The sequence below is a fragment of the Ailuropoda melanoleuca genome, chromosome 17, assembly GCF_002007445.2.
Source record: "Ailuropoda melanoleuca isolate Jingjing chromosome 17, ASM200744v2, whole genome shotgun sequence".
Classification (NCBI taxonomy): domain Eukaryota; kingdom Metazoa; phylum Chordata; class Mammalia; order Carnivora; family Ursidae; genus Ailuropoda; species Ailuropoda melanoleuca.
The window spans coordinates 11,633,433-11,656,879 of NC_048234.1; the positions used below are offsets into that span (position 1 = coordinate 11,633,433).

General features: G+C 52.3%; 1 protein-coding gene across 2 annotated transcripts in view; it reads left to right on the forward strand.

The window, feature by feature from the left end:
• SHMT1 (serine hydroxymethyltransferase 1) overlaps positions 1-23,447 on the forward strand; it is a 24,510-nt gene continuing 1,063 nt past the window's right edge. The window contains exons 1-11 of one of the 2 annotated variants that reach the window (XM_019803670.2): positions 1-264; positions 7,363-7,477; positions 9,082-9,227; positions 12,694-12,809; positions 13,164-13,324; positions 17,246-17,327; positions 17,828-18,040; positions 19,391-19,507; positions 20,706-20,828; positions 21,997-22,113; positions 22,671-22,781. In XM_019803670.2, the coding sequence (XP_019659229.1) occupies positions 7,382-7,477; positions 9,082-9,227; positions 12,694-12,809; positions 13,164-13,324; positions 17,246-17,327; positions 17,828-18,040; positions 19,391-19,507; positions 20,706-20,828; positions 21,997-22,113; positions 22,671-22,781 (1,282 nt within the window). In that variant the 5' untranslated portion in view covers positions 1-264; positions 7,363-7,381. The remainder of the gene's footprint in view (positions 265-7,362; positions 7,478-9,081; positions 9,228-12,693; positions 12,810-13,163; positions 13,325-17,245; positions 17,328-17,827; positions 18,041-19,390; positions 19,508-20,705; positions 20,829-21,996; positions 22,114-22,670; positions 22,782-23,447) is intronic. The other variant, XM_002923118.4, reaches the window with a different exon arrangement.

The window sequence follows — 23,447 nt, forward strand, 5'->3', positions numbered from 1 at the left end:
AGTTCTGGGTTCCGGACTCGCGCGGCAGGTGTCACGTGGCGGGCACACAGTCCGGCGCGGGTCGGCGGGTCTCGGACTCTGGCAGCGGCGGCTGCAGCGTGGGGCCTCGGGGTCGCTGGGCTGGTGTGCGAGACCCTGTTCCGGTAGGTGGGCAGCTTCGGGTGCCAGGACCTTGGTGTCGCCGGCGCTCTCGGGGTGTGCGCTCCCTTTGTGGTGTGCGCCTTGCCGCCGCGCTTCCCCCGCAGCTCTGAGAAACCGGAAAAGGTACGGGGCGCTTTGTTAGTGGCCGGGGTGAGGGGCGGGAGGGCAGCGAGCCCCGATGCCCGGTCCTTGATCACCGGTCGGTGCAGCCTTTGACACAGATGCGAAGGCTTATAGCTGATGAAGTAGCCGCTCCCCACTGAGCACTTTTCTCGTAGAGCTTTTTCAATTTAAGGACACCCCTTCACCTGGCTACAGAAGCCCCTCAACAAAGCTGCAGGCGGAGTGTTATCACAGAGCCCATTTTACAGATGAGGAAGGTGAGGCTCGAGGAGAAGAGCCGATTTAGGCGCGACCCTGCAGATAGCAAAATGGCAGAGCCCGGAATTAAACGGAAGCTCTCAAAGCCTGCGTTCTCAAGCATTGCATATATGGTCGCGCTTTGGAGTGCGAACAGATCCCTGCGGGGGAGGAGCGGCGCCTGTTGTCTGCAATCTGTCACCCCCTGTGCTAGGAGACAAACGTTGCCCTGTGGGGTTCTTGGCCTCGTGCCCTGTGCTTCGAGGACCTGGAATTTAAGTGACCCTTGATCCGCTGGGGCCAGCACAAAACGTGTCTTTAGCCAGGCAGTTGCCGGACGGGAAACACCAGTTCAGGTTCTTATGGAATAATATTTTAAATTTCTTACTTGAGGGAGCACGCATTGGAGGTGGGCAGCCTGTGCTTTTATTGAGCGCGGTGTCATGGGAACGTGCTTTGGAGCTAAAGGTAAACCGGAGTTGGAATTTTGACTCTTTGTTGTAGGATCTTCGACCGCTGAGCTCTCTGAGCCTGTTTCCTCCTCTGTAAACTAGGCAGCACAGAATCTGTGTGTGGGACACACAGATGGCATTCAACAGGGCCGTTCCCTCAGGAGACTTCTGGCTGGTTCTACTTCTGTGGCAAAAGGCCCAGGGAAGATTTGGGGCCATGGGGAGGCTGATGACCTTGGCAAGTAAATTCACTTAGCAGGTCTGTTTCCCTGGGGTTGAGGTGAGGACCGTGCCACACATGAGTGACATTTCCCCAACAGAAATATCCGGCACTATAATGATAGTAATGGCAGCAGTGGGCTGTGTCCTGCTGGGGTGCTCAGCCCAGATAACTGAGTGGTAACAAAGATGGCCCTAAGGTCCTCCGTTCTTTCGTAAGAGTAGTAGCTGGTCATTTTTGAGTACTTTGTGCCTGGCACTGTTCTGAGTGCCCTGTGTATGTCCGGTGGCTCGTTTAACTCTCCCTGCCAGCTCAGAACTGTCTTCACTCTTGGGTTTAATGAGAAACAGAGGTGTCAGCAACTGGGGTTGCACCTTAGGAAGTGGAGAGCAGGATCTGAACCCAGCAGGCTGGTTTTAGCACAGTTTCCTCGGCTGTGGTCTTCGCTGTCTGGACGTGGGAGGGTTGGAGGGGTCCAGCTTGGGAGGTGTCCCCCACCTGCTTTTTGATCTCCCTCAGTTGGGTTTCTCTAGTTGTTAGTTTCCGTTTTCACGGATGGATTGAGACATGGCTGAAGACCGAGGTTTCTAGAACACAGTTTGAAACTTGTCAAGCATGCACGGTCAAGGTGAAGAATCTGTTCTCCCATCCCTGCTCTCACCCTCGGTCCTTCCAGTGTCATCTCTTGGGCCTCTGTTCCCCAAGCTTCAGCCACAGGGACCTGATTTCTGGCCCTTAACAAGTCAAACTTCTTCCCACTTGAGGGCCGTTGCACTAACGGTAATAAGGTGAGGAGCGCTTTGGGACGATAAGGTGCGTTTGCTCTTGCCCCAGATCTCAGAAGCTTGGCTCCTTCCCACTTCAGATCTCAGCCCGGGCACTTTCCAAGGCCTCTCCTAAAGAAGCCCTCCACCCATTTATTGTCCTCATGGCCATCACCACCACCTGGAATTAGCTTGTATATTTCTGGTTTACTTGTGTATTAGTCTGCTCCTCACAAAAGCAGGGCCTCTGTCTTTTGGACCCATGTGTTCCTAGTTCCTAGCTCAGTGCCTGGGACATGGGAATTGCTCAATAAATATTAGTTGCAGGAATGAATGAATTCACTGTAGGCTAATAATAGTAGTAGAGTATAGATCTCTGAAACATCAAAAGCTTGTCTTGAACGAAATATAGCATTACTGTATGAGCCAGCAATTCGTGTTAGGGTCTATACCCAGAAGGACTGAAAGCAGGGACTTGGTATATGTTACATTCATGGCTGCATTATTCACAGTGGCCAAAAGGTGGAAGCAACCAATGTCAGTGATGGAAGAATGGACGAACAAAGTACTGTGTGGTGTCTGCATACAGTGGAATATTACCCAGACTTGACGGGGGGGGGACATTCTGACACGAGGTACAACATAGATGAACTTTGAAGGCCTCCCACTACGTGAAATAAGCCAGACAGAAAAGGGCCACTGTTGTGTGATTTCATTTACTGAGGCACCTGAAATAGTCAAATTCGTAGAAAGTAGAATAGTTGCTCCCACCAGCTTGGAGAGAACGGAATGGAGAGATGTCTCATGGGTGCCCAAAATTGCTGTTTGGGGTGATGAGAAAGTTCTGGAGACAGATGGTAGTGATGGTTGCACACAATGTGCGTGTATTTAATGCCGCTGAATCGCACCTAAAAATGGTCAAGATGGCAGAGAATGACAAAGACCATAGGGGTTTCATTTATATGTGGAATTTAAGGAGCAAAACAAACGAGCGAGCAAAGAAAAAAGAGAAAGAGCCAGACTTAACTAGAGAACAAACTGATGGTTACCAAGGGGAGGTGGATGGGTGAAGTAGGAAAAAAAAATTTTTTTTTTTTTAAAGATTTTATTTATTTATTCGACAGAGAGACAGCCAGCGAGAGAGGGAACACAAGCAGGGGAAGTGGGAGAGGAAGAAGCACTCATAGCGGAAGAGCCTGATGTGGAGCTCGATCCCATAACGCCGGGATCACGCCCTGAGCTGAAGGCAGACGCTTAACCGCTGTGCCACCCAGGCGCCCCAGGAAAAAAAAATTTTTAATAAAGATCATTTTTTAACTAAAAAATGGTTAAAATGGTAAATCTTACATTTATTTTATCACAGTTAAAAAAAAAAACGAGGACAGGGGCGCCTGGGTGGCGCAGCAGTTAAGCGTCTGCCTTCGGCTCAGGGCGTTATCCCAGCGTTATGGGATCGAGCCCCACATCAGGCTTCTCCGCTATGAGCCTGCTTCTTCCTCTCCCACTCCCCCTGCTTGTGTTCCCTCTCTCGCTGGCTGTCTCTCTCTGTCGAATAAATAAATAAAATCTTAAAAAAAAAAAAAAACGAGGACAAAGTTCAAAGTATGTTCTGTTTCAGCCAAACTCCAAACCTCAGAAAGGATACGAAGTTTGTCTTCCCTAAATATAATATTAGCTAAAAATGATGATCTTCCCTCTGCATCTTAAAAGGTACACAGTGTCAGGATCTCTTTCTTGTTTCATCAGCTACCTGGTCATCCATAACTCTGGTCAAGTTGACACATAAATCAGCTATTTACATTCCAGGTCTTCATCTTTCTTACTGTAATTCAAACTGCCCCAGAATATAATAGATCTAATTGACTTAGTAAAGACAATAGATTATATCTACAGGTGTAATTGACTTCATTGAAACAAAAGAATCTTGAACTCTTTTTTTTTTTTTAAGATTTTATTTATTTATTTGAGACAGAACAAGCAGAGGGAAGAGGCAGAGGGAGAAGGAGAAGCAGGCTCCCCGCTGAGCAAGGAGCCCGATGCAGGATTCGATCCCAGGACATCATGCCCTGAGCTGAAGGCAGACTTTTTTTTTTTTTTTTAAGATTTTATTTATTTGACAGAGAGAGAGACAGCCACGGAGAGAGAGAACACAAGCAGGGGGAGTGGGAGAGGAAGAAGCAGGCTCCCAGCAGAGGAGCCTGATGTGGGTGGGGCTCGATCCCGGAACGCTGGGATCACGCCCTGAGCCGAAGGCAGACGCTTAACCGCTGTGCCACCCAGGCGCCCCTGAACTATCTGTTTGAATAAAGAATCGAAACTTCTTCATGGTTAAAAAGCTTCATCTGGACTCAAGAAGGGTATGGGTTTAGGGCACCTGGGTGACTTAGCCCTGCATTGGGCTCCCTACTCTGTGGGGAGCCTGCTTCTGCCTCTGCCCTGCCTGAAATAAATAAATACAATCTCAAAAAAAAAAAAGGAAGGGTATGGGCTTAATAAGGGTGTGGATTAAGTACCCCATGTTGGGGAAGAAGGCTTGATCCTGAGTAGTTATAAGATACAGGGTAGAAAACTCCTCCCGGTGGGTGGGCAATGAGAGCAGGGGGACGTGGGGGCCCCACGTGCAGCTCCCCCCCCCCCGCCCCTTCAGAGGTAACTGACTCAAAATTAGCATCTCCAGCAAGGAAAAGATTTGCAGGGAGGGCACAAGGCAGCAGGTGTTCTGCCAAAGGGAAGCCAGGGGGCGCAGAGGTGCCGGTGGGGACTTTGTGTCTTGTCCTGAGCGGGGTGCAACGGAGCACCTTTGCCAGAATGATTGTAGATCTGACGTACCTTGGAGGAGGAGGCCTCCAAATGGACTTTAGTTATTTGGCCTTTGAGCAATATCTTCTCTGTTGCTTGCCACGTTGGAATCCTTTTTGAGTAATCAGTATTTCAAAGAAGCTTGGTCTTCCAGATTCTAGGACCAGAGCACCGGTTTTGGCTCTCACGTTTTTTTGTTTTTCTTTTTGGTTTTTTTCGGTGGGTTTAGCACCTGTCGAGGGCACGTGTGTGAGCCGATGCAGAGAGCCTTGGGTTGTACCAGCCATTCTTGAGTGCGGGGATCAGGACTGAGAAAAGCCGTGAGCATAGTGGCCAAACCATTTTCCCCATCTCTCTCTCCCCCTGTGACGGCAACCTGGACGTGGCCGGCTACCTCCGAGGCTGCCCGCCCACCCTTGGCAAGGCAGGCCTGCTGTCGCTGCAGGAGCACACATTACTTTGAAGTCAAAGTGCTTGCAGACTTGGTTTCTTCCTAATCCTCCGGTGCTTGAGTGAAAATCCTGGCTGCTTTGAAAGCCCCAGTGAGGAATTTCCCAGTGACCGATTTCTGATAGTTGCTTCTTGCTGGCTCCACCGGAGGATATGGAGAAAGCATCAGTGTGATTTGGGACTATTGGGCTGTTGTATTTAGCGGGTATGTTTGTCTAGCAAATGAGTGTGGGTGAGCTGGCCCGGGAAAAATTACTCTTGGGGCTGTGTGCCCCCTTTCCTCACACTGCTGCCACACTCATGACACTTCTGACCACCAGATGCGTGGGTTTTCCACACATCAGCAATTCTGTGACACTGGCTGGGGGGGAATCCCACAGTTCAATTCAGTTCTGCTACTGGTTGGAGTTAGCATGGACCCCACAGGTTAAGGGCTCAGTCCCACGAGACTGCCCCCCATTTCAGATGCCAACCGCAACTAGGAGGTCTCCACATTACCCACAACTTCTGTATGACTTGCTACAAATTGGAGGTCCCCGTGACCTGACCCCCCTTTCCTTGGATTCAGTCATTTGCTAAGACAGCCCGTAGAACTCAGGGAAACATTTGCTTACCTTTACCAGTTTGTTATATAGTAGAAGATACCATAAAGGAAGGATAGCAATAAACAGCCGGATAAAGAGATACTTAGAGTGAGGTGTGGGAGGGTCCCCCCAGAGTTGGGGTGTGCTACCCTCCGGGTAGGTAGGTCTCCACCAACATGGGAGCTCCCCAGACCCCATACTTTGGGGATTTTTATGGAACCCTCCTCACCTACACTTGATCAATTATTAAGTCTATTTCTAGCACCTCTCTCCTCCCTGGAGAATGGGGAGTCTGGATGGAAAATTCCAAGCTTCTGATCATGGCTTGGTCTTTGTGGGGACCAGCCAGGAGCCCACCCGGAGTCACCTAAGGAGAACAAAAGGCACCCTTATCCCTCCCAGGAAATCACAAGACTTTTAGGAGCAGACCCAATATATATTTCTTATTAATCTACAGTACTCTTGGGAGATGGGCTCTCTCCTCCTGATCGGCTCTTTCCCAGTCTGGATGTCCTCTGTATTCCATCTCCAATAGGCCCCCAGCCTAGCTATCCACAGTGATCCCTGCTCATGCCAGGACCCCGTTCCTGTCCCCCGTGCCACTTTCCTCTCTTATCTAGCTGCATGAAGCCACCCTTTTTGGTTGCTGCTGGGCAGGGCTCCCTTCTGTTTCAGTCACCACCGTGTGCCCAGTACCAATCCCGTGGCTGCCACGGGGCAGGTCCTCGATAAATAGCTGGCGAGAGAGTGCCCCAAAATGAAAACTTAGCAAATTGATGGACAAGTCCTGAAAACCTGCCAACTACTGATTAGAGGAGGTTGGTTCCTGTTAATATTTAAACTTTCACGCTGGTGGCCAGCCACTGCCCACTAATTGTCTGTCGCTCTCTGCAGAAACCTAGGTTAAGAAGCTTGCGTTTTCCGCTCAGCCCTGCTTTAACGGGATGCCATTTTCTGATGAAAAAGACAGACGTGCAAATCTGACCTGCGGTTTTTACCCGAGGGTTTCTATTTTAGCACGAAGGGTGTGCCTTGACTCGTAGTTCCTACAGAAGGGAGACTGAGCCCTTCCTTCATGGCCAACCTGCTGTGCAGCCCTGGGGCTGAGATAACTTTTTTTCTTTTCCGAGCCTCATTTTCAGTACTTGAAAAAATGGGAAGAATAACACTGACGCGGCAATTGGTTCGTTCGCCCATTTGACAAATATGGCCATGCTGGGGTTCTATGTGGGATTCAAAAAAATTTAAAAACACTCAGTTTTTGCCTTCAAGGCACCTGGTTTAGGAGGGGAGCTACCCCGTAACCAGGAAAGGTATAGTTGGGAAGAGGGATACAGGGCTCTCTCTAGGTTGGGGCAGGCCTCAGAGGGAGGGCGGGGAGTTCTCTCTACGAAAGGGATCACAAGCTGACCTCCACAGTTCCAGAAGGAACCAGAAGCTACACAATGGTTTTGGAATAGAAGGCGTCATGTTGATCCAGCAATTGTGAGGGAAAGGCCGTAAAACGCGTCAGTCCTTCAGCAGCTCGGGAGAACCCACAGGTCACCATGAGCTTTAACTGAATTTAATGCGGGGAGTGTTTCCAATTTCAGGCAACTTTGAACCTGTGCGATGATGACTCAAGTCAACAGGGCTCCCAAGGATGCTGACCTGTGGTCCTTGCATGAAAAAATGCTGGCGCAGCCCCTGAAAGACAGTGACACCGAGGTGAGGCGTGGGGAGTCTTGTTTCAATCGCCAGGTCCACTCCTAAGTAACCCTTACTCGGTACAGCCTTGCAGGTAGTGTAAGAATGCTGGATTTACTGGCTGTCTCTATCTCTGTCAAATAAATAAAGAAAATTAAAAAAAAAAAAAAAAGAATGCTGGATTTAGAGGCGGTGGCTGACAAAGTGGCTAAAAGTCCTCTGTGGGAGGCATCTGCATGGCTCGGTTGGTCAAGCGTCCAACTCTTGGTTTCGGCTCAGGTCATGCTCTCGGGGTCGTGAGATCGAGCCCCGTGTCGGGCTCCACACTAAGCATGGAATCTGCTTCAGATTCTCTCTCCCTCTCCTTCTCTCCTCCCTCTGCTCATTCACACTCTCTCTGAAATAAATAAACATTTAAAAAATCTTTAAAAGCCCTCTGTGGGGAAATATGGGTATTTCTGGGTTTCCACGGAGTGCAGAGCACTGTTCTGGCTGCTCCGGAGGCAAGGGGCACTGAGATCTGACTCTTTCCTTCCAGTTCAGATAGCTAGACACCGAGAAGCATCCTTTATTGATGTGTTTTTATAGCAGCTTTATACGTGAGAGATCATTCATTTGCCATATAAGTCACCCACTTCAAGTGCACACGTCCGTGGTTTTGGTATGTTCACGGTCAATTTTATTTTATTTATTTATTTTTTTTTAAAGATTTTATTTATTTATTTGACAGAGATAGAGACAGCCAGCGAGAGAGGGAACACAAGCAGGGGGAGTGGGAGAGGAAGAAGCAGGCTCATAGCGGAGGAGCCTGATGTGGGGCTCGATCCCATAACGCCGGGATCACGCCCTGAGCTGAAGGCAGACGCTTAACTGCTGTGCCACCCAGGTGCCCCAATTTTATTTTATTTTTTTAAAGATTTTATTTATTTATTTGAGGGAGAGCATGCGTAGGGGGGAGAGGGAGCAGCAGAATCCCTGCTGAGCAGGGAGCCCAATGCGGGGCTCGATCCCAGGACCTCAAAATCACGACCTGAGCCAAAGTCTTACGCTTAACTGACTGAGCCACCCAGGCGCCCCCACAATCAATTTTAGAACATTTTGATCCCCCTCAAAGAGAAACCTCAAACCCATGAGCAGTCCCCCTCGTCCCCCCCCCAACTCCCCAACCCACGGTCACTACTGGCCTACTTTCTGCCTCTGTGCGTTTACCAAAGCAACTTTTATTTTAAGGACGAAGAGCCAGGAATAAAGTTCAGGGAGGGAGAAACTTGGTGAAACACAGGGGTGAAAATAACAAGATGATGGAAAATTAAAAATTAGGTGGGGTGCTCATTTTTTTTTAAGGTGGGACGCTTATTTGAAAGATCATTTTCTCTTCAGTCCTTTTGATTCCCTTAATTTATTGTCTTGTATGAATTCTTCCCTAAAGGCTAAAATCGGAGGACGATTTCCTGTTTGTGCAGTGGGGGTCTTCTCAATTGGGTTGTCAGGGTTATGGTCGGCTTCTGCGGGCAGAGTATGAATCTATCCCAGTGTCTCATCTCTGTAAGAGGTTATGGCTTTGATCAGAGCAAAACGCTAACCTGAATCGGCCAGCCGTTCACCATCCCTTCCCTTCTCATCAGGTTTACAACATCATCAAGAAGGAGAGTAACCGCCAGAGGGTCGGGCTGGAGCTGATCGCCTCCGAGAATTTCGCCAGCCGAGCAGTTTTGGAGGCCCTAGGCTCTTGCTTAAATAACAAGTACTCCGAGGGGTACCCAGGCCAGAGGTATGTGAACGCCGTCAGAGGCCTGCTTCCTACGTAGTGATGGGAGCTACTGACTCAGTCTAGAGCCTGCACGGCGTGGGGATTTCTGTTCCGCTCCCATGCAGTCATAGCTCGTTTGCAATTCCCAGCATGTGACAGCACTGATGTTCTTGGAGCAGCTGTCCTCACAGTCTTTAGCAGTCCCTTTGGGGGCTTTCTGGAATAACAGGCCAATGCCTAAGGCGTCTGGAGCTGCTGGACCGTTGTCGAGCTTCTAGAAAAAGGTCAGCGCTCTGAGTGGTGTCATGGAAGGTGGTTGTTGCTCTGTGAGTAATCGAGTCTGTATCAGGGGTGCCCCGAAAGCGACAACTGACTCATTCGTGGCTACGTTAGAAACGTTGCATTTGGTCAACTCCTTCACCCTGAGAACCACAAGAAGTTCTATTCATTTCTGGTTTTTTACAGTCATCAGCAAAGATGACGATGACAGAATTTGACATACGGTTTTTGCAGATTTGTACATTTGTGTCCCAGAGGACGGGGAAAAAGCAAGCTCACCCTCAACCCACTGCCGGCCGCTCCACACCGAGACGCCCTTGGAGGTCTCTGGAGAAGGGCCAAGAACCAAGTTGAAGGCATAGTCTTTTTCCCGCCCTGAATAACTACCCTCTCTGTGCCTTCGAAGGTTCACCTGGTATTTTCACAACCCATAGCTCATTTGATCCTCGGGGCCACCCTACAGGGCAAGGGGCGCTGTTTTCCACAGGTTACAGATGAGGCAGCCAAGACTCCCTGAGACTCAGTGACTTCTCGGGGTCGCACACAGGTAGATGTTTTCATGCTGTGGTCTCGTAAAAAATTAACGTCAGGTCTTTCTTGCCGTGGCACTGAGCTCCTAAAGCCCTTAGAATTCCCTGGTGGTAGGTGTGCTTTGTTATTCTGGATGACCCTTTGTTGACCACGCCTGAGTTTAAGGGAGGTGACTGAGGGTGGCGTGCCTAGATGCAGAAAGCCTAGACGGGAGATGAGAAGGTCAGAGCTTTCGGCCCTCTCCCCCAGCCCCCGAGGCCCCAGGGCGCCCGAGCACGGTGGGGCTTGTACCAGATGAGGTGCTGGGAGGGTGACGCCCACCCACCACCACCTTGCCCTATGCACCTCTTCCCTTGGACTATTCTTGAGTTGAACCTTTCGTAATAGACCAGTAATCATACATAGAGCGCTTTCCTGAGTTCTGTGCGTTGTTCTGGTGAAATGAATAGGCCTGAGAGGAGGTTGTGAAGACCCCTAAATGTGTGGCCAAGCGGGACAGTGGTGTGGGTAGCCTGGGGGCCCAGGACTGTGGCTGGTGTGTGAACTGGGGGCAGACTCATGAAACCTGGGGACAGCAGTGGGGAACCGCCCTGACGTTTACTGAGTACTTGCTGACTTTCATCAGCCCTGAGCGCCCACTTTTTTTGCATTTTAACATCTCCGAAACTGGGATGGACCTAACTACCCCAAGCCATCATTTCTTTGAAAACACTTTTGTCTTTCTTGGCGATTGGTGAGAGGACGGTGGGCCCGTAATCGAGGGTGAAACGCAGTGCTGTGTTCTAGGCATCGGGCCGAGCGTGACCACGGTCACGTTCATGTATGGCGCAGCCTGACTGCAAAGTCAGCACTCTCATCCCCTTTCCAGATAAGGAGTCGGACTTGGGCGGATGAAGGAGGCTGCTCCAAGTCCCTGGTAAAGAGCAGAACCAGGTCCGGGTCTGTGCGCCACACGATCTTTCCACAGCTCCCCGCCTCTGCAGGTGGCCTGGCTCCTCTGTCTGAGGCAAGGCGGGCAGGGGCACTGGGGCCTCACCGTGACAGTGAATCACTGTCCTGTGTGTGCGCCCCTGGAAAATGGCTAATTGCTAAGCCCCTTGCAGCCCTGACCTTCCAGAAGGTCCATCATTCTTATGCAGCCTAGGAGGGACATTCCAGATCACTCCGTGAAGCCCCTTTCGGTTTCCAGGCTTGTTCCCAGAAGCATTATTCACAATAGCCAAGAGCTGAGAGCAACCCAGGTGTCAGTAGATGGGATGAATGGAAAAGCAAAATGTGGTCTATCTATATAATCGAACGTCCTTCACCGTTAAAAAAGAAAGAATTCCCTTGGGGCACCTGGGTGGCACAGCGGTTAAGTGTCTGCCTTCGGCTCAGGGCGTGATCCCGGCGTTACGGGATCGAGCCCCACATCAGACTCCTCCGCTGTGAGCCTGCTTCTTCCTCTCCCACTCCCCCTGCTTGTGTTCCCTCTCTCGCTGTCTGTCTCTATCTCTGTCAAATAAATAAATAAAATCTTTAAAAAAAAGAAAGAATTCCCGTCACATGCTACATCGAAGAGGAACCACGAGGACATTGCTACGTGCAATAACCCAGTCTCAAAAATACGGATAGTGTGTAATGCCACTGTGAGCTTCTAGAATTGTCAGGATAAGAGCGAAAAGGAGAATGACGGTTGCTAACAGCTGTGGGGAGGGAATGGGGAGCTGCTGTGTAGAGTTTCAGTTTTGCAGGATGAGAAAGTTCTAGAGGTCTGTTGCACAACAATGGGAATATACTTAGCAGCGTGAAGTACTTAACACCACTAGACTGTATGCTTAAAAAGGGTTAAGATGTCAATTCTGTGTTATGTGTTCTTTACTGGGATAAGAAGAATATATATATATATAAAATTTATTTTGAGAGAGAGAGCAAGTGTGAGCGAGCATGAGGTTGGGGGGGGGCAGAGGGAGAGGGAAAAACAGACTTCCCCCGACGGAATCCCACAGATTCCCCACTGAGCAGGGAGCACATCATGGGGCTTGATCCTAGGACCCCGGGATCATGACCTGAGCTGCAATCAAGAGTCAGATACTCAACCGACTGAGCCCCCCAGCTGCCCCAAAAAGAGAGTATATATATATTTAATTTAAAATTTTTAAGGTTTTCTCTGACCACAAGGCATAGTTGTTAAAAATGTCTACTGAGCTGTTACCATCACTAATATACAGATAAAAAACAAATTTTCACATGTTGTTATTAAACAAGTAGAATTTTATTAGAACTGTAAAAACGAAAAACAAAAAACTTTCCAGCTCTCCCTCTGCCCCCCCCGCCGAGGAACCGCCATTGCACATTCTGGCTCTAGGACTCTGCTCTTGGAACCTCATGGACGGGCAGTCACACAGTTTTAAGCGGCTTAGGTCACTCAGCGTAACGAGGAGGTCCTCCTCTGACCGAGGCTGTGCGAGGTCATCCGCACAGCCTCGGTCAGAATTTCCTCGATGTGAAGGTACTCGCTCAGTCACTTGGCACGGATGGAAGATGAGTGGTGTGGGGCTTGGGGGACTCGTTCTCACTGCTCCTCCATTTTTTTTTTTTCCTTTAATTCTTCGGTCCCAGCCCGAAGCTTCTTGGCTTCTGTTTGAAGCACAGAGGATCAGGGCCAGAGGGGGCCTTAGTGGGCTTTCTCCCGCAGGTACTACGGCGGGACCGAGTTCATCGATGAGCTGGAGCTCCTGTGTCAGAAGCGAGCGCTGCAGGTCTACGGTCTGGACCCCGAGTGCTGGGGGGTCAATGTCCAGCCCTACTCAGGTAACTGCCACCTCCAGACGGGCCCGGGCTCCTCCTGCCAGCTGCCGTTCACTGAAAGCAGTCCCAGGAAGGACTGCCCGTAAACGAGAGTGAAAGATAGGCTAAGCTCCCCCGAGTCCGTGCATCTCTCTCTCCATCGACTTTGGCTCCCCCTGACTCACCCCTCCTGAACACACCTGTCCCTTATTCTCGGGGTTTGCTGTGGGGGAACCTACAGGGAGCTGGGGGGGCTGCGCCGTGGTGGCCAGGCCTGCTCTGTACACGCCTGGCTGATGGCCTCGTGGCCAAGCTCTGGGGTCCTGCTTGGGGCCTGCTGGGCGGAAGTCATCATACCCCTCCGGCCTCGCCTTCCAGGCTCCCCTGCCAACTTCGCAGTCTATACCGCCCTGGTGGAGCCCCACGGGCGCATCATGGGCCTCGACCTGCCCGACGGCGGCCACCTGACCCACGGCTTCATGACGGACAAGAAGAAAATCTCTGCCACGTCCATCTTTTTTGAATCTATGCCCTATAAGGTAAGAGTGGGTCTCTCTCCAGGGTTCTTCAGTCCTTTTCCTCAGAAGGCCTCTGGGGCTTGGCTGCACCTGTAGGGACAGGTGGTCCTGGTGCTCCAGGAAGTCCCCACCTTTCGCCATCAGTCACCTCCCTGCCCTGGGGACTCCTCGGGCATGCAGGGCACACCAGGGACTGCAGAAGCACAGGGAGACTGGTCGGGGAGGTGACAGGAGGTTTTAGCAGCAGCCAGACCCCTGGGGACTGGGGACAGCCCTGCTCGGAACCCCCCCACCCTCGCCATTTGTGGGCAGCCCCGGCAGGTGGGAGGCCAGGGCCCAGCGCCGCACACCTGCGCCCCAGCCCACGATGGTGGCTGTTCTGGAAGAGCCGGCCTCTGCACCCCGCCGCCCCTCGCAGACCTGTCAGCCAGCCACAGCCTGTAGGAGCCACGGGCCCGGCGTGGGCCTGGCACGTAGTCACACGGGGTCCTTGTCATTATAAACAGTTGGGTCGGGACAAGGCACAGAAGGCGCGTGGGCTCACGGGGGCCGTGGTGGCTGATGCGTAAACTTGATGCCGGGGATGGGGACTAAGGCAGTTAACCCGCACGCTCGCTTATGGGGCAGCCCGGGCACGTGGTGACTCTCCGTCATGTCCAGAAACCACTTCCTCCCACTGTTTATTGTCCCGTGGGCTGTTCCAGGTTAGTTCATGGGTCCCACCATGAGCAAAGGTCGCAGTGCACCCTTGCACTTGGCTGAGTGTCAGACACGGGATTTTATTCTTTTAGGAAAGTCAAGCCAGTGTTCGTGTCGTCTTGGCATTCCATGGTCTTTGCCACGTGCCTTTGACCATTCGCCATTTGTAGCCTGTGGCTCGGTCCTAGTAACTGCGTGTGCTTTTTGTGTACAAGTGACAATTCACCTCTTTTCATGGAAAGCCCTGGCATTTCTGGCCACAGGTATCCTCGTCAGCCAACACTGACCTTGACAATGGATTTTTTTTTTTTTTTAAAGATTTATTTATTTGACAGAGATAGAGACAGCCAGCGAGAGTGGGAACACAGGCAGGGGGAGTGGGAGAGGAAGAAGCAGGCTCATAGCAGAGGAGCCTGATGTGGGGCTCGATCCCATAACGCCAGGATCACGCCCTGAGCCGAAGGCAGATGCTTAACCGCTGTGCCACCCAGGCGCCCCTTGACAATGGATTTTGAAACATGACAGTAATGAGACAAGACTCAGCCTTTGCATGTAGACAACAAAAGCTGGCCTTTCTTTCTTTCCTTTCTTTCTTTCTTTCTTTCTTTCTTTCTTTCTTTCTTTCTTTCTTTCAGATTTTATTTATTTGAGTGAGAGAGATCACGAGCAAGGGGGAAGGGGAGAGGGAGAAGCAGGCTCCCCACTGAGCAGGGAGCCTGATGGGAGACTCAATCCCAGAACCTGGGATCATGACCTGAGCCTAAGGCAGAAGCTTAACCAACTGAGCCACCCCGGCGTCCCACAAAAGCTGGTTTCTACAGTTTCTTTCACTATGGAAAGAAGAGTGGCAAAAAGGAATCACATCTGATCTTAGATGAGGCCCCGGGCAGCCTTACTCTTTAGCCCAATGTCCTCCATTACCCAAGAGTCTCTTCTTACTAATTAATTCAAGTAGGCTCCACACCCAGCATGGAGCCCAGTGTGCGGCTTGAACTCATGACCCTCAGATCAGGACCTGAGCCGAGATCAAGAGTCAGACGCTTAACCGACTGAGCCATCCAGCTCCCCTCCCCCCAAGAGTGTCTTGGGTGCAAGCTGGAGGCTCAGCAGTGGTGGGCCTGCAGGGGTGTGGAGTGGCGGGGCCTGGGAGCTTGGCCAGCTTGGGCAGCAGGAGACACAGCTTACCCACCAGAGGGGCTCCTGTGGGCACCGGCCCTGTGCAGGGAGGAGACAAAGACCTGCCTGGCCACCGGCTGCCACGGCCATCCTCTGCCTCAGAGCCTGCTTCCCTGCCCAGCCTCTCCCTGCTCAGCCTTTCCCGGCCCCTGCCATGTCCATGGGCCTCTCTCACCCTCCACGCAATCTCCCCACACAGGGCCAGGCATTTCATCTCCATGGGGAAACACCAACTTGAACCTTCTGTCCCCTCCTCTCTCCTCTGCGTCCAAGGAGTCCCCTCCCCAAAGGTCCTAAGTGACAGAGGGGAGGCCCCCTTCCTGTCCCTCTACACCACTCTGGCCCCTCTGCAATTTCTGACAAATGCCCGTGAATTCTCCGTGGAGCGGGGTTTTTTTGGTCCAATGTTTAGCATTTAAAAAAAAAAAAAACTTAAAAAATCCTGTAAGTTTAAAAAGCAGAATGTGGAACGGAGAGTAGCAACACATTTGGGTGGTAATTATGTCCTTTAAAATTTTTTTAGAATTATGTCCGTTTTTTTACTGCAAGTCAGCTGTTGATTTTCTCCAAGGTAATGGTTTGTCTGCCAAGTTCAGGGGACTAGGCAGTTCATTCCCTTTGAAACAGAACCAAAGCTGGTCCTTCCGCCTGCCTTTCCAGATGACGTCTGGGCTGCACACAAGCTTCTATAATCATGTTGAATTGGAAAGGGTGGCCAAGACCCGAGCCTTGCCCCCCCAGGGGCAGGGGCGCCTCCCACCACCCCCTCCGCGGAGAGCTCCCGTGCCCCACACCCCTCAAATTTTTCCCTTTGATTTTTACTTCCCCTTGGCACAAATGCTTTTAATGTAACTTGAATACACTGAATTTACTAAGACACGTGTTGTCAAAAAGGGGAAAAAAATTGTTTTAAGTTTCACATGTAGATGGATCCACAGTGTATCTGGAATTGATTTCTGGGGGGGGCGGTGAGGTGGGTGTCCAGATGACATTTTTCCATATGGCCCTCCGGTGGACCTAGTACCACGTACTGCAAGACCAGCCTTTCCCTGCAGCATCGATCAGATGACCCCCTGTCACTAGGGGTCCCGTGTCTGGGCTCTCTTCTGTTCTTGTCTTTCCACAGACGTGCTGCCGTAATCACTGTAGCTTTTTGTGTTTTTAAATTTCTCTCAGTAATGTTTTGTGTGGCTCAATCGATGGCTCAATCGGTTAAGTGTCTGACTCTTGATTTCAGCTCAGGTCGTGAGATCAGGCCCCGCATGGGGCTGGACGCTCAGCAGGGAGTTGCTTCTCTCTTTCTCTCCCCCTCCCCCGTCCCTCCCCTATTCACGCACTCTCTCTCTCTAAAATAAATAAATCTTTTAAAAAATATTCTGCGTGGAGGTCTTGTATACCTTTTGTTAGCTATTTTAATGGCTTTTGAAACTAATATATTATTATTAACATTTCATTTCCTATTTTTTGCTGCATGAACATAACTGATTTTTGGGTTTTGACCCTGCGTCCAGTGACCTTGCTAAATTAGTTACTAATTCCAATAGCTTGCCACTGGAGGCTTGGATTTTTCGGGTCCGCTGTCATGGTGTCTGCGAGCAATGTCAGGTTTTTACGTCTTCTGATCTTTGTGTCTTTATTTCTTTTTCTTGCGTCTCTGTACTTGGACTAGAGGAGCTGTTAGCAGGCAGCTTGTCTCTTTCCCGAAGGTAACAGCGTCTCGGCACCCACCTTACGTGGTACATGTTTGTCGCTCCTGTTTCAGTCCACGGTGGCTTTTTGGTTCCTTGTCCCTTGGGCAGGGGCTCACTCATCCTCTGGGGCCCCCTCAGGGCATGCTTCCTCCGTGAGCGATGCTTGTGTAGGCCAGATACACTGGTACCCCATCTCGTCGTCAAGTCGCACCCCGGGACGGCTTTCCCGTGCTCCTGGTGGAGGGGAGCGAACAGGCTTTGGGCAGGAGCAGAAAGTCATCTTGCCTTGAGAGCTGGCGCAAGTCGGGGTGGGAGGGCAGGCCCGGTGTGGCGGAGAACACCGCCCCAAGCCTGCTGTCTCCGTGACATTCCACAGGTAAACCCAGACACTGGCTACATCAACTATGACCAACTGGAGGAAAACGCCCGTCTCTTCCACCCGAAGCTGATTATCGCAGGTGATGAGCCGGGGGGAAAGGAACCGTCTTTGTCAGCAGCTCCCGGGCCATAAAATAAAGCCGTGGAGCTGTTCCCTAGCTCACTGCTAGTGTCGACCTCGAATGGCTGGCCTCCTGGGGTCCAAGTATATTCTTTTCTTTCAGGACAAATATCTGTTTGCCACTGTTAGTACTAGGTGGAATAAGATCTGAAGCTGTTCTCAGAGAAGCATCTAGAAACTTTAACCCCTGACTAGCTGGCGGAGGTAATAATAGTTAGCCACTGTGAAGAGGCACTTGACCTGAAGATGCAGGTCACAGTGGTTGCCTTTGGCACCAAGATGTTTTTTGGGGGGTAAGGGGGGCTATTTTTCATTTCCGTTCTCAGGGATGTTGGAGGGAGAAATTTCCAAGCTGTCAAATACGCCTGCCCAGAGGCCGCTTTGTAGGTCTGCACTTCCGGTGACTCTCAGCTGGCCGTGGGAATCTCTGACTCCACTGCGTCCCCTCTGTCGTCTCAGGAACCAGCTGCTACTCCCGAAACCTGGACTACGCTCGCCTGAGGAAGATCGCGGACGACAACGGGGCGTATCTCCTGGCCGACATGGCGCACATCAGCGGGCTGGTGGCGGCTGGCATGGTGCCCTCCCCCTTTGAGCACTGCCACGTGGTGTCCACCACTACCCACAAAACCCTGAGAGGCTGCCGGGCCGGCATGATCTTCTACCGGAGAGGTGCGCTCCGGGGGGCGGGGTACCGGTGGGGTGCTGGCGCTGGCCTTTCTCCTCTGGGGCTCATGTTCCGTTGGGGAAACCCGGGATCCCTTGAAGTGTCCCCTAGGAGGGGGCAGTGGCAGAGCTGCGGAGCAGATCCTGGAAGGAAACTCAGGTCTTGCCTCATTCCTTGGGTGTCCGGGTCCTGGGAAAGGAGGAAGGGTTTCGTGCTGGGGGTCAGCTAGTCCTCCCCACAAGAGGAGAATGGAAGATGTGCATGGCAGGCCAGGGGCTAGCAGAGGCCTCACGGTGCAGCCTTACTTTGGTGAACTTACTGTGGTCGAGCATGCCTCTCGCAGAGGATGACTCACAGTAATCAAACCTAAGACGCTGATGTATAAACCATAGTTACCACTGTAGTCCTTCCAGCGAGAAGCCTCTGTTGAATGCCTGCAACCCACACGTCTAAGCATTCCCTTTATGCTGGGATCCCCACACGTGGGAAAGCCAGATTCGTGATCAGATCCTTTGGCCCGCGGTGAGACCAGATAGATGCCTGTGCACCTGCAGAGACGCCGGCCCTCTGGTGACTGGGTCTCTCTCCGCTGCAGTCTCCTTGCCTGGCCCCCTGGCCAGGGCTGGACACACCCACGTGCCCGCAAGCCTTCTCAGTGCCTTGTTGTCTCTGAGGAGCTTTCTCCGTTGTATCGACAGTCCTGAGGCCGGTAGCCGTTCCCACCTCCCTGGGAAATGTTTGTTTCTTGCCACGGAGTGCTGGTGTGTGCCACCCCCACGCTGTGTGATCCTGGGCCAGCTGTCCAGCCTCTCTGTGCCTCTTCGGAATAATGGCACCCGTCGCTGCAGACCAGGGTTGGGAGCATTCATTAATTAACGTAAAGTGCCTCGAGCGGTTCCTGGCTCACAGGAAGCTCTGTAGAAACATTAGTTACTACAACGGATTATTAGCTTTCTTTCCAGAAAGGAATCCTAGTCCCCATTAGAGCCATTATCATATAATTAATATATATCATAAAAATGAGTCTTCTCCCCTTCAAAGTAATCATCTTGGAAGACTGCTCTCTTGCACAGGTCTTTGAGGAAATACGCCCAAGGCATAGTCTTTGTTACAGTCTCAGTGGACGGAAATTTCTTTGCTTTGATTTCATCTCCCAAAGGGTAGTCTGCTCCCGCTATGCAAGCAAGGGGCCCCTGGGCTCTGCACCGCGCTGGGCCCGGTCTCACCCCCAGGATAAGGCCAGTCTTGTGCTTAGCGCCCCGCAGCCAGTCTGGGTTGGAGTCCAGGTGCGGAGAAAACAGAGGGGACAGCCTGGCTGATCTGATGTTTCCATTCCGCTGTTTCCCTTCATCCAGGAGTGCGCAGCGTGGATCCCAAGACCGGCAAAGAGACTCTCTACAACCTGGAGTCGCTTATCAACTCGGCCGTGTTCCCGGGCCTGCAGGGCGGTCCCCACAACCATGCCATTGCTGGTAAAATGTCACCAGAGCCAACCCTGAGCCCTTGGGCAGCACTTGAGGGGGTATCCTCACGGATGGCGGCCCCTGCAAGCTCGTGCTGCCTAATGCCCATGTCACCTGTCCACCAAATGCGTGCCAGGACCTGCAGGCTGGGGAGAAACTAGAGAGAGATCTCTATCCGCCAGGAGCTAACAAGGAAGAAGAGGGACACTGGTAACTGGTGTCAGGCAGGGACAGGGTGGAGTGATGACCACCCGGCAGGTAGGGCTGCCCGGGGGCAAAACTGCCTCAGGCCAGCTCCCGGCACTCTTGAAGAAACAACAGGGAAGGAATTGAACAATTAGAAGGCGGGACAGCAGAGGGGGTGAGCGGTTAGCGTCCAAACCCTGAGAGGACAGGTCGCCTCATCCCCACATCCTGCCCCTCGCGCCGCTGAGATTACCCAGCAGGCTGATGATCTCAGTCGTTCCAGCATCTTCTGTGGAACAAAGCGGTTTGGTAGAGGAGCCCAGGAAGAAGGTGTACGACCTCTGTCCAGAGAAACACGGGTGTTTCCAAGGAGGGGAGGGGAGACGTAGGGAGGGGGCGGATTTCCATGGGGTGTTTTCCCAGTCCCCCCTTTACGCCTCCAGACTCCGGGTCTGCGGTTCCTTCAACCCTTGGGTGAGGAGATCACCCGCTCTCCAGCCGCTCTGGGCCTTTTCCAGTCATTTCCACCAACACCGACGAGAGGCTTCGGTGCCTGTACGCAGGGCATGCCTTCTCCTTCCCTTTCGGAGCCCCCGTCAGCGGCCCTTGCGATTGAACAAGGGACCGGAAGAGTCTGGCCGCACAGGTAGAATGGGCCTGTGCCTCTCTCCTGGCCCCTGGTCGGAGAGATCTGCATAACTCGGCACCAGCTGAAATCTCATGTCCGCACACTGAGCTTCAAAAGGACTGTAAAGTCCGCCTTGCGGGAGAACAGCGTCCCTGTGGTAATCGTATTAGCACGAAACTCCCGTGCTCCTCAAAAAGGAGAGGTCTGCAGGGTTAGCCAGGCAATTGGAGGGTTAAACATATATATCATCTGGGGGGAGGAATATAATCTACCCTCCCGGGTGGCACCGGAGAGCAAGGAGGCCTGAGTGGCAACAGGGAACGTGTTCTTTGACTCCCGCTCTGCTGGCTGGGCCCGACCTGCCTTCCTGACCCCGTTCTCTCCTCCTGCCAGGGGTTGCTGTGGCCCTGAAGCAAGCTATGACTCCGGAATTCCGACTCTACCAACGCCAGGTGGTGGCCAACTGCCGGGTTCTGGCTGAGACCCTGATGGAGCTGGGCTACAAAGTGGTGACAGGTACCAACAGGATCCCCGGGGAGGCGCCGTTACAATGCAGGTCTGACTCGGCAGGTCTAGGTTGGGGTCCGGCTTCCACCCGGCCCCCAGGTGATGCGGGCGTGGGAACCGCACTTGGCATTGGGAGGAATCGGACCAGACTCTCTCTGGCTACAGATAGGACATGGCAGCCCCGGCAGCCCGGCTCTGCCCAAGGCCTCACGGGAGTCCCAGGAGAGGAGTCTCCACCTCCCTGAGCTCCCAGGCCTGCCTGCACCCCTAGTCCACTCTGCTCTGAGGACATAGCGCAGATGGCGGAAGCAGGTACTGGTGACCGTAAGCCAGTGTTTGTGATAACCTGCTTTGGGCCTGGTGCGGGCACAGTGCTATGGATGGCACGCTCCTGGAGCGACGGCTTGTGATTATTGCTCTTCCTTTATTTTTATTACTTTTTTAAAGATTTATTCATTTTGCGAGAGAGGAAGAAAGCACACACAAGGTGGGGAGGGGCAGAGGCAGAGGGAGAAGCAGGCTCCCCACTGGGCAGGGAGCCCGACCTGGGGCTCGATCCCAGGACCCTGGGATCATGACCTGAGCCGAAGGCAGACGCTTCACGACTGAGCCACCGGGCGCCCCTCAGCTGTACCACTTTGATAACACTGTAAACCCTATCAGCCTGGCGGGATTAGGGATACGACACAGGGCAGGCTAGCAGAGCCTGGCCCCGCCTGTGCACTCAGTGGATTCGACCCCTCTCTGCTCCTCTGATGCTATCTTTGAGGGGGCCCTGCAGACAGATTTCAGAGACACATGGGGGACTCCCGAGTGATTTGTCAGAGCCAGCAGGAGCTCCCAGTGGCACTGAACAAGCGGTCGCTTCCCAGACAAGCTGCCAGGCCGTTGGCCGACACCAGGTGCTGGGTCACAGCAGTGGGCAACGTGGACTGGGAAAGCCACTGGTGGTTCCCCTGGCCTGTGCCCTCTGTAAGCTACTGTCCTTTCTTTCACCCCTTCGGCCCTGGGGCATCTTTTGTTTAGCAGGGGATTAAAGCCTTCCAGGACACATGGGGGGAGTGCTCACCTCCGTGACCTCATCTGTCTTACCCTTGTTCCTTAGGAAGTGAGAGATTCCTTCACTTGGCATGGAATCGGCTTTCTCTATTCCTACATGTCCAACTTGGTTTTCCAGGTGGTTCTGACAACCATTTGATCCTTGTGGATCTCCGTTCCAAAGGCACGGATGGTGGAAGGGCTGAGAAGGTTCTAGAAGCCTGTTCTATTGCCTGTAATAAGAACACCTGTCCAGGTAAGGATCCTCTTGGCCAAATACATTTCTTTTGGCCAAAGTTATAGCTGAGGGTAATTTGGCTCTGGGGAGAGACATGAAGGGATTCTGGAGGGGTGTGTAAGTGGGGGCAAAATCATGGCTCTCTCCTAGCCTGCTCCTTCTGACACAGCTCTAACCCTGCCAGGGACAGAGAGGGAGGGACTGAGGTGGGCTGCTCGCAGGTGCCACGGGCATTTGGATAAGGAAGCGGGGGCCTCTGGAACAGGCTGTATGTCTCAGGGAGTTGTAAGAAGAATGTGGGTGATACATCTGACACAGAGAGATGCTAGCTTCGCTTTGGAGAGCAAGGGCCATGCCACGGAGAGCAACCTCCTTACTATTTCAATACAGTGGCCAAGAGGCGCTGCTGTCTCCCTATGCCTTTGTTCCTACCTGTGGCATTTCAATCAGCAGTGTTCTGCTTCCTAGAAACAGCCGGCATCCACAGGCCACTTTCTTTGGCCAAGCATCTTAAATGCACAGCAGTTAGTGGTGAGTTGGGTACAGCCCACGGACAGAGCCTGTTTATCTTGAAGGTGACAAAAGCGCATTGCGGCCCAGCGGACTGCGTCTGGGGACACCAGCACTGACATCCCGAGGACTTTTGGAAAAAGAGTTCCAGAAAGTAGCCCACTTTATTCACAGAGGTAAGGATAAAGGTCTGGAGGTCGGCCACTCCAATCCGTATGGAGTTTCTGACTGGGACTGAGCAGTTGAGACCCAGCTGCTGAAGGACATTGCATGTCCAGGTGGAGTGCAGGGGACAAGAGATAGCAAAAATCACCTTAGCAAACCATGTAGTCTGAGAGGTCGGTAAACTCGTCCTGCCCAAGGAAGGGGGCACACAAGTATCATTTCTGAGGTCCACCTGAACACCTATGCCTGTCAGACCCCCGCCGCTAGGCGCACAGTGACAGCCGAGCCTCATGTGTGTCTTGGGCCCACTGAGCCGCAGCACGGCAGTTCTAGAAGCCTGTTCTATTGCCTGTGATAAGAATACCTGTCCAGGGGGCGCCTGGGTAGCGCAGTCGTTGAGTGGCTGCCTTCGGCTCAGGGCGTGATCCCGGCGTTCCAGGATCGAGTCCCACATCAGGCTCCTCCGCTCCCACTCCCCTGCTGTGTTCCCTCTCTCACTGGCTGTCTGTCACATAAATAAATAAAGTCTTAAAAAAAAAAAAAAAAAGAATACCTGTCCAGGTAAGAATCCTCGCTGCTCCGTCCTTCCATACCTCTCCCATGTTACAATTTTTTTGGCCAAAGTTCTGATGGTAGTTGGGCTCTGGGGACAGACACGAAGGGATTCTGGAGGGGTA